Consider the following 13,459-nt stretch of genomic DNA (forward strand, 5'->3'; position numbering starts at 1 on the left):
GCAAATTTTCAAGTTAATATGATCAGAAAAGACAGGTAGCCTCAAATATCTTTTCTTCTTAGCTTATGCAGATGGCTCCAAGGAGGACACGTTGCATTTACATGGTAGTATCTTGCAGACTTCAGGAAATTGTTTTAGTAATCCTGAAGCGTCACAGTACTGAAGATTATCTTTTGCCTGAAGCTTGCATTTGAAATCTGCAGCCTACTGAGGTTTAATTTAGTTAATATAATTTATTAGATGTATTCAGGGTGAGGTTTTTATGTCAGAGTGGTTGCAGGACAGGATACTTTTCCTTTTGCTTTCCATTACTTTGTGTGTAGAAAAACATAAATAGTGCTTGCATAGCAGCTGTCTGTGAGATATATGTAAACTGTGAAAAATAGCAGAAGAGATTTGAAGTAAATTGAAAACTGGAAGATGATGTTCAAGCTATCAATCATCTTTCTTTTCTTCCCTGCTTAGCTCCTGTTTCAATGACCTTGTGGTTCCTCTTCTGAATTATTTATGTCATGGTGACAGGGTTTACAGCTCTTATAAGATAGCAAAACTAAAAGAAAAAATACAAATGCTCATTTTTGTGAGAAAGCAGAAGAAAATTCTTTAGAAATCAGAAGAGGAATCTTTAGTAGAGGATTTCCATCTTGAGATTTCTGGAATATGAGTTTCGTTGTGTGTACTGTTTCACTTAGTACTTTTGGCTAATGAGGACATGGAGTAGTTTAGCAGTATGTTGATGTTTGGAGTTTGGGTTGTTTTGTTTTCTCAATGGACAAAAGAGGAAGAAGGGAGTTCAGCCCATCCTGCAGCAGGTGAGGATGCTTTTAATTGTGATATAAGATGCATCTGTATCAGAAAATTGCTTCCAAAGAATAGATTTCTCCGTCCTATAGCTGTCAGCATTTTTAAGGAGGTCTCTAAGCAGTTGTGAAAAATTTTAATTTTTAGGTCTTGGGCGCAGGTTAAGTTGGACAAAATATTTAATTTCAGAAGATAGAATCAGTGAATGTCTCATGATGCAGTATCCTTACTGTGCCCCAAAGGCTTGCTACATTTCATCTCAGTAACCATTTCATTCAGCAGAGCAGAAATCCCTTCTTTAAAAATTATCCAGAACAGGATCTTACCATGGTATCTCCAAGGTCTCCTTGCAGTCTGAGCTCCAAACATTTGTGCTCTGAAGTCTTCATAAGACTCTCTTGGAGACCTTAAGTACTTAGCCTTGGGAGTCATTCCCAAAAGCCATGCAAAGGAAACTGGAAAAATAGATATAGTAGGGTTTTTTTTTTTTTTTTTCATTAGGATGTTATTAATTAATCTGGCTCTGTTTTGATGAGCAGTGGAAGAATTAAGACTAGAGGAACAGAGAAACAGAGAATGTCATTTTTCTGAAGGGAATCCTGCATTGAGATTATTGCTATCTTTGAGGATTCCCTTCAGTCTGTACCGTTTCACTGTACTGGAAAAGCTAATGAAGTTTTTACATTACATTTACATTTACATTTTGTACATTTCTGAATGTAAATTCTTTATGTATCTCTGTTCCCTTCTTCCTGGAATAACTGGTTTTTTTATAAATAGCAGCAGAGTCAGTATCTTTATCCATTCACAGTAGTCCTTGATGTGTAATTCTAAATCAGTAGTAAAATTTTCCGTTTCTGTGTAAATGAAGAATTGATGGCAAATTATTTATATTTGGAGAATGTGCTTTGAATGTGCCATTTTTGTTCATAAGCCACCTTATTAGTGAAATGTTTCTTTCTTTTTTCAGCTTCTCTGTTACCTATGGTAGGAACTCCTCATGGATTTTCTTCTGTGAAGAAGATACAAGAATACAGGTCATAAAACTGGTAGAAACACTCAGAAGATTTGACAAGTCTAAGGTGAGATAAAAATTTAGAGATTTGACTTTCTTTTTTAATGTGATTGAGTGTGTTTTGCCAAATGTTGGAAAAGATGTGTCCAAACACCTTAAAACAGGGGCATAGATTTCTGAGGCTGAGAGCAAGGTATTTAACATGAAGCAGTACAAATGCCTGTATAGCTGATGAAAAACTGTTAAAATTGAGCAGAGAAACAATTATTTCTGTGAATAGCCTGAAAATTCTGTATCATAAATAAAAAGATGAATATAGTCTGTTTTGCAGTCCCTTCTCTCCATTTTCCTGTCTGATATCAATTCTGATTATCATCAGACTGAATGACTGATGCTAGTTTGTCTCTGATGTAAAATAGTAGGGTGTTTTACTTGCATTCTGTTTCTAATCTGTCTTGGTGATAAATATTCTGTACCTATTGGAAAAAAGCACCACCAAAAGACTTGCAGAACAAAACAGAAGTACAGTCACCAAGGAGCAAAGCGCATTTGGCAGTGCAACTGACAAGAAAGGTGCTAATATTTAGAATTTTCAATGTTCAGAAAAAAAACCCACCTTGGTGTCAGTCCTTTGCCTGTAATAAAAGAAGCCAAAATCTCTTGTGTGAAATATGTTTTGCTTCTTTGTTGTAATTCTGCTTCAGGACTCACTTTGGCGTACTTCTTTTTCTGGCATATGGCCATGTGTTTTCTCAAAGTTGTTTTCTAAAATGGTAATAATAATAAAAATTCAGAGGTCTTACCTTTTGAAACACTTGGTCTTCTAAACAGAGGACTGAATATATTGAGACCTTTGTAAACTCTTTTTTTTGTGTAAGAAACATCTACTTGTAATTGATATTCTCAGAATAGAAACATGAACATTTTTGTTCATGATGTGCCCTTTTGCCAGTTTTACTCTCTCCTTTGCATTACATACAGATTCTAATGAAATTACAAATTACGTTCCAACCCACAATGAAAGGAAAATAAAACACTTTGCTTTTGTACATAGTAATTGTCATCTTAGTGTAACAGTCCATCCCTGGTTGTTTATATACAGTAGTAGTCCATCAGATACAAAATTCAAGGTGATTTATATCAGAGCTCCTTCAATATTCATTTTAAAGCCTCAGCAGTCTGCATAATAATAAAAAAGTTGGAATACAGGTTGCCCAGAGAGACTGTGGAATGTATTCAAAAGATGACTGGATGGAGTCCTGGGCAGCCTGCATTGGGTGATCCTGCTTGATTCCTGGGGAATTGGACTGGGTGATCTCAAGAAGCCTCTTCCCACCTCAGCCGTTCTATGACTCTGGGATTCAGTGTTCTTTGAACAGGTGGAAGCCAAGGAGTGTTCTGGAGTTTGAAAATGCAGCCTGATTTTGATTTCAGAGAACAACTTTTAGTTTCATTTCTCACCAAGTACAATTTTTGTCCAGATTATTGTGAACAATGGGCTTCCCTTGTTTATGTTTTCAGGTTTGCTTTATTCAGCATGAATGCAGTCATCAACTTCACTAAAGGGATGAACAAAATTGTTTCCTATATTCCTTTACAGGAGTGGTTTTTAGGTAAAGCATTATATGATGAAGAATCTACAATAATTCACCATTATGCCTTTGCTGAAAATCCTACAGTCTTTAAATTTCCGGATTTTGCTGCTGGTTGGGCACTTAGCATTCCACTTGTTAACAAGTAAGAATTGAATTCTAAGTCACTTCCCATTTATTTGCCATTATTCTACATATTCCAAGTATAATTGTTATAAACACTTCAAAATTAAAGAAGAGTGCAGAAATAGATTTCTGTATCATTGCTGTGCATGTGATTTATTTTGCTTCACTCTGCCTACGTGAAGTAGCTGATAGTTGTCCAGTAGTAGCTGTTTAACTAGTTCAATTCCTTCTTGTAATGTTAAGGATGTATTCTCCCCCAGACAGTGGTTTTATTCTTGGGTTGTAGAGTGGCTGCATTGCCCTCTAGAATGTTTCTCATGCTGTACAGACAAACTACATATTTGTTTCTGCTTAGACTCTTAGGTGCTTTCAAATGAGATTTGAAAATTTCTTAAATTTCAGAGGTTGAATGTGTCTTACCATTCATGAGGTCAATGTCCTCATGAATTAAAAGTCCTTAAACACTATGCTTTGAAATACACAGAAAGATAATATTGTCTGTAATTTGAGATGCTGATCAATACTGAGCTTCAAATGTGCTCCTGCTTTTAATCTGTTGCAAACTTTATGCCAGACTCTCTACCTTCTCCAGATGAGAATTTTCTTCTTGTGTAGGAAGAATGTATCAAAGTGTGTATGTTGGAAATTAATGTTAACATCATGACACTGTCAGATTTTTTTAAAAAAAGGATTGATATGATAAATATAAGTTGCTTATTGAGGGAATAAATACAGAAATGTGATTTATTATTATTTTCCCCTTATAATATGGTCAGTAGTACCAGCCACACTTTCCTGCCTGCACTAGTGATTGGGTTTTTTTAGTATGTTTGATTAACTTTCTTCATCTCTAATTGCATAGGCTTGCAAAGAAGTTGAAGAGTGAACCACTCAAATCAGACTTTACAATAGATTTAAAGCATGAGGTAAGCAGTGGTGTGATGAAAGAAAAAATTGTCTCAAAGTTACATATTTGAATGGTGTTAAATCATAAGGGAAATAAGAGATTATTCTTAAACATTGCTAAAAAGTTTGACTGTAATGGAATGTTAGATTTCTTTTCCTTCCTTTAGAATAATGCAGTACTTTAGGACTATATTTTAAGCATAGAAAAATTCACTGAAGGGCTTGCATTCATATAAGAATGCATACATGGTTGTATACATTAAGCTATCTTCTAAGGATTGCTCTGTAAGGAAGGAGAGAGACTTCCAATTCGTGAACCATAAGCTGAGGTGAGTAGTAGCTCAGTTCTAGCCAGTCTCCCTTTCTGAATGAGACTCTCAGAGATAAATATGGTGGGGTTTGCATTAAATACTTTGAGGAATCTGCCTTTGTGCGAGCAAGCAGTGCTGCAACTTGCAGCTTGGAAGTCTGGAAAGATTCCTTTTTGTCTCTGGTATGCAACACTTTAAAAAGGTTGGCAGAAGGTATTTCAGACAGTGAGGGAACTGACTGAAAGGAACATGAGAAGGAGGTTCTAAAAGAGTATCTGTGCTACTTTTTTGGAGGCATTTTTTTATTTTTCTGCATTTAAAATGTTTGTGCTGTCCAGGGTTTTGTACTGTCACCAAAGTGAACTTCTGAACCAGAGGTGGAAGAAGGGGATGAATCTGGCATAAGCTTCTGGCCTGAAATAAGAATATGATTAAGATTAGGGTAAGGAATGTGAAGAAGAAGGAAGGAAGAACAGGATTAAGATTTTGTCCTGAAATTATGAGTGACACTGAAGTAGTTTTAATTCTTTTAACACTCCTGAAAAGCATCTATAAATTGTTGTTCTGGTCCAGAAAAAAAACAAAACACCTTTACATAAAACTACTGCTGCCTCCTCATTTACAACATAAATCTATGGTGTATTTATAGAGTATAGATATGTAGCATATTTAAATAAATTTGGTTTTATGCAGAACCATTCTTTTATATAGTTCCCCCTCATTTTCTCAAAAACAATTGAATCCCTCTCAGCTTTCATTTTGCTGTGAGAAACAAAACAGGAAGCTGTTTTCTTCCTCTTGTTGATTTTTTTCAGTGCAAGACCTTGGGCTTCACAATGTCATTTTATTTTAACTTTATTTTTAAGACAAAATCATTCATATATTCCCAGTATTCCAGTCTACCTCAGCACTAAAAAGTCTCTAAATGCATTGTCATAAGCAAAGATCATTCAGAGCTACTCCTTTATGTTCCACAGATTGCTTAGTAAAAAGCAGTTGGTCACTCAACCAACAGAATTACTTCCATCCACTTATTATTCTGTGAGCAGGTCTCTGCATATGTTTTATTTCAAATTTATTGCCATCGATAACCTGCTTCAGCCCTGGAGTTATTCTTTCTGCACAGTCTCATGTCTCCCTAGAGACAGTTTCACTCCCTCTCATTTATTTAATAAATCACCATCTTCTCTGTCTTAAATCATTTTTTGTCTACGCTCTTCTTGTGTGAATCGAGATTGACAGCAAATCAAAGAATATAATCTGTTGTTTTTTATGATTGTGTATAATGTTAAAGTTTATGAGAACTATTTTAGTTTGAGGGACCCCTAAGAACATATACCTCTAGTCTTTGGTATTTTATCGTGCTCTGCATCTTTTTTATCTGCTACACCATGCCACATCTTTCACTTTTCTCGTTGATATCATTTCTTTGTATGCCCTGAAAATTTTTATTTAGTTTAATCTATGTTTCCAATTTTGATAGATTGCCCTGTACATTTGGCAGAAAGGGGAGGGACCACATCTTACTCCAGTGCCCGAGTTCTGCACAGATGATGTGAATTCATATAAGGTTGATCACTGTGCAACAACTTTCAGTAATTTTCTGCCACTTTGTGTAAGTACAATATTTTAAATACCATTTGGTTAGTAAAAGTAAAATCCTTACTAAAGCATAGAATACATGAGTTCAAAAATCTTGAAACTTGGGAAAATATTTCTAAGTCAGCTAAGAAAAAAACCAGCAAAATAGTTTGTTCTGGCATTTATTGAGGATGTATTTTGGATATGCTTTCAGGCTTCTGTGGCACGGAATATTTCCTGGCAACTAATATTGTGTATGCTTTAATGAGTCTTTATACCACAATGTTTGCTTGGTGCATGATCTATAAATTATTTATCCTTACACTCCTTACACAGTGAGCTACTGAAGTATAGATGATCTTTTTTTGTTTGTTCCCCACAGATGGGAATCTAAAACTTGTTGAGGCTAAAGATAAAATGTAATATAGTATTTGGTGCCTAAAAGTCTCTTCCACCTCTAGGAGAATACATTTATTATATTATGATTTAAGTGTAGCTAGTGGCCGAAACGTGTTCCGTGCTTCCAGGAGAGCAAAATTCTAGGTGCCAAAAAGGATAACAAATCAAAGTGGTCAAATGGTTTATTACAGTGGAGGAAATTAAAAGATTTCTAGTGTGTATCATTTAAGCTGGTTTTTCCAAGTGTGATACAATTTTTGTTCTCATAGTGACTGATTTCAAAGAAATCAAACATTCTTTTTCAGATTAATCATTCTTAGTTCAGCAAGTTTTTCTACTCATGGCCTTTTCTTAAAGATAGGTGTTTTAGTTCTTGTCAGAGTACTACATCAATGGAAAAAAAATTCCAAGAATGTTATTTCAGGAATTTTAAACAACCAATGCCTTTTTTTTCAAGATATAAAAATTTACTTCCTGGTGTATCACCAGGCCATATTTAGAACATAATAGAACATAACAGAACACCATTCTGCTTGATAGGCTATAGAATAAAAAGATATTTCCTGTTTTATTATATGTACAGACATACATATCCTATAAAATACTACAGGCACAGCCTGCACTTAAAAGGTAATTTTTTGTTTTGTTCATATAGGGAGAGCCAGTGAATAAGGAAGATGTTTTTGTTGCTGTAAAAACATGTCGAAAATTTCATGGTGACAGAAGTAAGTTGTTGGCTGGTCAAGGTAGTAGTTCTATGCAATATAGTTCATAAAATGAATCTTTGAAAATCAAGCTGATATATGCTGTCTCTGCAGCTCTTGTGACTAAATGTTTGCCAAATCGACTCAGAAACAGGAAAGTTTTGGAATTTTAAACAGCTTATCCTTCAGGTAGAATCTTTTTGCTGTTCAGTGTCCTCAGGAGTGCTGTTAAACATTTAAGATTAAAAATGGTTTCATCATTAGTCACTGTTGGCAAAAAACTTGGAATTGAATACCTAAATTAAAACGTGCATAGGATTAGCTCATATTGTTGTAAATTGGAACTGATGCAATATGAATTAATGCAGCAGCTATTAATATCCTTCAGTGAGCTTCCCAGGTAATTGCTTCATTTCTTTTCTTTGTGCCAGCAGTGACAATTGTGCAGCTCTTTGGTGGCTAACTTAGAAATCTGAACAAGCTGAAAGGTCCCTCATCTCCTCCTTCCTTTTGTCCTGCCCTCCTCTCCAGTAAAAGATGGAGCAGCTCATGCTGTCCTGTTGCTCCTAGCTGTTCCATGTGCACATGTACTTGATAATGCTTGGAATGAGAAAATCTGTCCCTTCCAGAAATCTGGTCATATGTAGTACTTTGTCCAACCAGTGGCCCAGATCAAGAGTGTGTAAAACACTATAGCATGTTTCATCTGGAAGTTCATCTGAAAATTGTGGAGTTACACAAGCAGCTGTAGTCACCATGCTAAAAACAGCAAACAAAAAAACCCTTAGTGCAGCCCAGCAAGATGCACAGAGTGAGCATTAATTTCCTCCTCAGAGACCCAGAGAACAGACACAGAGAGACTCTCAGCTTCTGCTAGCACACAGTAATGCTCAGCTAAGTGGAGGGAGATCAAGTCTCAGCAAAGCTTGGAGGGAAAAATTCCAAATCCAGCTATTGAACAGAAGACATTCCACCTACTTGATGCCACCTACCAGTCTGTTCTAGTTTGCTTTTAGACATTTTGTTACTAAGGAAGAGATTTGTTTCCAGGAATTTGCTTGAATTTTGTGTGCTCTTTAATACTCCAGGAGCATAATACTCTCTCCATTAGGCTTAGTTTATTTATAAGCATAATTTAAAGGGATTATAATTGGCAAAAAAATTGCAAATCGAGTAATTGGTTAGTAGTTGTACCAAATTTTGAGAGGTTTTTGCCATACCTGTTGTCAGAGGACAGGATGAAAGTAAAAGCTCTTTTCTTAACTAAGTCTAGTTAAAAACAGGTGGGTTTTTTCATAAGATTTATGGAATTATTTTCTGAATGCTACTGCACCTGATGAAAGCACATTTGTAGTGTTTGAGTCACATAATTGTTAGGTTATCTTTAAAGTAGCTTTTGACAAAACAAAATTGACTGTCCTGTAACTGGAGTTCACTGAAGAGTTCTCCTTCCTGGATCCATGTTAATTTTTTGATATCAAAATTTAAAAGAAGAAAAAAAAACAAAAAAACAAAAAAACAACCTAGAAAGTCAGAAAGAAACATAAGGCCCCAAAAAGATAGCATAAACATCCTTCAAGAAACACCTGTTGAAGACTGAGGAAAATTCTTGAACTTTCCTCACAGCTTCCAGTGTTATGCAATAGAGGATAATCTTACTCCAGATTTTGAAAGATTAATGGATGCCAGCTTCAGAGAGCTCTTTTTACCTGGTAAGTCATTCTTTTTTGTATGCCAAAAACTACACTAATGCAGCACTAAGGCTTGGAAATTGGTGTGCTTTTAAAAGCAGCTAAATTTTACCTCAGAATTTACTTCAGTTACAACTCTCCTTCTTGCACATACCTTCTGTAGTTATAAAAGAAATTTTCAAGACTGCAAACATGCATCAGGGTTCTAGAAAGGGCAGAAATAAAATGTCATTAAGAGCTTAGAGCTGACCCTTAAATATCTCTAGTGGTATTCAAACTTTGGTGTGATCACCAGTGTTAATGCATATTGATAAATATTTGCATCATCATCTAGTCCAAAATTTCTGCTAGTTTTCTTTGGAAGATACAATTTGCCAGGAATTACAAAGTATTGGTGGATTCAATTTCCAATTGACATTAGTCTGCATGGTGACACTTCCATCAAGACAAACAAGGGAAAGAGAAGGACACTTTAGCCCACAGCCCCCTTGCTGGAGCTTGTAACTGAGATGAGACTCAAGTCCTTGCTTCAGTAAACTTTTCTTCATTTATAGAAAGAGGGGGGGGCCCACCAAAGGAATTGGTCTCTAATTGCAGATATTTCTGTGTGTTAAAGGATCCTGCTGAGTTTCAGGTCCTTGTTTGGAGGAAGATAAAACAACCTTCACAGGTGCAGCTCTTCTGCCAGGGGAAGTTTGGATGCTCTTGTGTATCTGTGATTCTTCTGTTCTGAAGCCATGTTTTCAGAAACCTTTCTCATTTTGTTCTGCTGAGAAACATTTTTAAGTAAAACATTTCAACCAAATAAGAAAGTAATTTCCTGCCTATACATTTTTTTGTACATAATTCCTTTTTGGATTTTTTATGAAAAAATGAGAATGCTTTTAAGAACTTTGAAAAGTAGTATGGACCATTGCAATGTGCTACAAAAGTGGGTTTTTTTTTTCTTTTCAAAATATTAAAGTCTTTCCATTAGTGCATTGAGTTCTTATTACTCTGTCTTAACACTAAAAGGTAACTGTTATCAACTTGAGTGTTGATCAATCAAGAGTAATAAATTCTGTGTGTTCAGAGTAGAGGGAAGTGAGCAGCTAGGATGCTAGAATTATCCATCAAATTAGGTGATGGATGATTCTAGCAAGGCTTTAAAGTGAGTTGTTCACAAGCATCAGGGTTGTATAGCAGCAAAGGGAGGTTATGTAAGTATTTCCTCCATTGGAAGCACTGCCTGCTACTGGTGAGACCTCCTGGATGGTGTCAGAGAGCATAAAGCAAAGAAACAGTAACAGCAGAATGCAGAACACTTGCTGGTCTCAGGCCTGACCTCCTCATTTTTAAGATGGAAGAGAGATCATTATTTCAATCTGTTGGTTTTCAGCTGAACACCCTGCAGATGGTTGGGTTGGTTTTGTGTTACCCATAATTTATTCACTTCTCGATGTAGTGTAAACACTCATGGCATCATTATTAGAATTTTGTGTGATAATTTTAAATCCTGATGTGAAATAGCAAACTAGTAAGAAAAAGGTGGTTTTTTAAGAGAAGCATTAAGCAATCCTCCTTTGAATAGAATCTTTCCATGGGATTAAAATCGATTGTATGATATTTACAAACTGCACTATACAAATGCTTCTTATTTATAAATGAAACAATAAATATTTATAAGTTTATAACAGTAATGGTTGTAAAATGTCCTGTGAGTGTGTCTCCAGAGACAGGTGCTTTGGAGCATTGATGTGATGTTGCTGTCAGATAGGACGTGTGTAATACCAGTAAAGTATTTCAAAAGGTACATTTGATCTGTTTCTGATTCAGAATATGTTACAGACTTTACAGTTGGATTAAAATGTGCCATTTCAATACTGGAAGAAGGACTAATCTCTGATAGTGTTTGTGCTGATGTGTTCTATGAGTTGTACAATAGCAAGTGTAAAAGCAGAATTCCATGCTTTGGTTGGAAAAATGTAAATATCACAGTTTTCAATTATTATTATGAATAATAGAATCATGAAATATGGTCATATTTTAATAAATCTTTTTTAATCATTTAAATAAAACTGTCCTGGCTGGCTTTCATAAAAGTGTTATTTTTTTTTTTCTGTCTAAATATTATAGGAAAGAAAATACAGTGGACATTTAGAATCATGATGCTGTAGTTGAAGCAGTGTATTTATTACCATGTGAAGAAGTGTGGCTAACAAAACGTGATTAACATGAATATTTGGATCAAGTATCTTTTTTAATCAAGTTCCTTGTGTTTGAATGCCAATCATTGTTTTGCAGTACCAGTGGTAAAGCAGACGTGGGAAAGAGAAGCTGCCCTTATTGAATACTACAGTGATTATGCAGACATCTCCATTCCTACTGTAGATTTAGGCATACCTAACACTGACAGAGGTGAGCTTTTGTCAGTTTTACACAAGTGACTCACTGAAGAAGTGAAGTTTTATGGATGATACGTGTCTTTCATGTCAAGCATGTCATGTAGAAATTCTGGTTTTCTCCAGCACATATGTGCAGGAGAAAGAATGCTCCTAAACTAAAGAATGCTCTTCACACAGGAAATGGATGGAGAGTACATTCAGAGTCCCCCTATGCAGATAACATATTCTTTTAAGCAGAAAACTAAATACTGAGATTATGAAAGCATGGTATATTGATATACTCCAAGAAAAAAAAAAAAGGCTTTATTACTTGGGGTAAGAGTAATAACTCTGCAGTTATTTATGATTTTTCAGTAGGATCATTAACAGTGAAGAAGACATAAATTTATTTCAAAAGACCTCAGGCAGTGCCAAGTGGTTACTAAGCATAAACTGCTTGCCATATGGTATTCAGATATTATATCCATGTGCCTTGATTTAAGCACAAAATCTGAATGTTAGGATTGAAGCATCTTTCTATAGCAAATAACAGGCATTTAAATCAATTTACTTTGTGTTTGAATATAAAAAAGGCTATGGGTATGATGACTTTCTTGAGTTTATTAATTTGGTTTTTTTCTTTCATTTGATATATTGTTCTTAGGCTGATATTTTATATCTGTTACCTTCTGAATTACAGGTGTCCAGGCAGTGGCCTGTTAGCCTTATTTGGCCCCCTAGGTCAGTTGTTCTGACCTCTGGGTTATTTCTGCCCCTTTATTAGAGGCAGAGGGAACCTAGGCAGGGATTTCTGTGTGCACGGGTGGGAGAGTTTTCAGGGGGCAGCCAGCCTGCTGAGCACACGTGGGTCAGTGCCAGAAGCCATGCCCAGTAGTTCCAGTCATGCCTGGAAGCTTCCATGGTTTTTTATAGAGTATAATATAGAAATCTTGGGTTTTACCTTGGAAATGTTCAGATATCAGTCTACATTAAATTCACAGTCTCACAAAATCACCAGACTTCCTTCATGTCTTTAGCATAGAATGGCTGCATTTTCTCAAAGAATATTTTAACTGAAAGTGGCTTCAAATATAATGTTGTTATTTTGAGTGATTATTTACTGAATGTAATGTTGATAGCAGTAATTACTTTAGACAATCAACTGGGATGAATAAAGACTGACTGGAATGAGGTTTGTCCAAGATCTAAAAAAGACTCAATAGAAGTCTGAAACTTCTTGTTTCTCAGGCCATGCTTATTCTGAACAAGTGTGTTCCACTTCTGCACTCCTAGCAAAGGGTAGCTTACCTCCTGAACTTCTTTATAATCTTGTGATAAATGTTCATACCTTTCCTTGGAGGCAGTGATCAGGACCTGAGTTGCCAGTGTGGAGTACAGTAGATTAAAATAGATTTAAATATATCTGTAAAAGCAGTGGATCTGCCTGATGCATCTTGAAATGCTATAGCAGTGTCTTGGAGTATTTTGCAGAACATTTGCTTCTATCATAGTCTCCTCATTTTTACAGCTCTTTAAATTTAGAGTCGCAGTTAGTCCAGTATCGTTCAACAGCTTGACAGATAGCTGGAATAAAGCTTGTTTTTAATTTAATTCCTGTTTTATTTAAGTGTAAATTCTGTTAATTTATCTTCTTTTTAGGTCACTGTGGGAAAACTTTTGCCATTTTGGAAAGGTTTTTGAATCATACTTCTCCCAGAACCCCTTGGTTGGTTGTAGTGGATGATGACACACTGATAAGGTATATATTGCATTACTTCAGCAGCTACCACTGTTTGTGTCAATAAGAGCGTTAGCAATATTCACCTATCACTTATTTAAGAGATGCAGCTATTTTATTAGTCATATGGCTTTACATTACTTGAATTTTAAAAAAAGTCACTTCCCATCAGTATTCTTTTTACAGATATTAAAAATAATGTTGTAACCTGGTTAAAACTGTGCATATCAGT

At 35.5% G+C, this 13,459-nt stretch overlaps 1 protein-coding gene across 2 annotated transcripts in view; it reads left to right on the plus strand.

Annotated features, from left to right (window-relative positions):
- B3GLCT (beta 3-glucosyltransferase) overlaps positions 1-13,459 on the plus strand; it is a 47,122-nt gene that overhangs the window by 25,560 nt on the left and 8,103 nt on the right. For both annotated transcript variants that reach the window (XM_059838827.1, XM_059838826.1), the window contains exons 6-12: positions 1,772-1,883; positions 3,417-3,553; positions 4,397-4,460; positions 6,235-6,366; positions 7,387-7,456; positions 11,410-11,523; positions 13,149-13,248. In XM_059838827.1, the coding sequence (XP_059694810.1) occupies positions 1,772-1,883; positions 3,417-3,553; positions 4,397-4,460; positions 6,235-6,366; positions 7,387-7,456; positions 11,410-11,523; positions 13,149-13,248 (729 nt within the window). The remainder of the gene's footprint in view (positions 1-1,771; positions 1,884-3,416; positions 3,554-4,396; positions 4,461-6,234; positions 6,367-7,386; positions 7,457-11,409; positions 11,524-13,148; positions 13,249-13,459) is intronic.

The sequence above is a fragment of the Haemorhous mexicanus genome, chromosome 2 (genome assembly GCF_027477595.1).
Source record: "Haemorhous mexicanus isolate bHaeMex1 chromosome 2, bHaeMex1.pri, whole genome shotgun sequence".
Classification (NCBI taxonomy): domain Eukaryota; kingdom Metazoa; phylum Chordata; class Aves; order Passeriformes; family Fringillidae; genus Haemorhous; species Haemorhous mexicanus.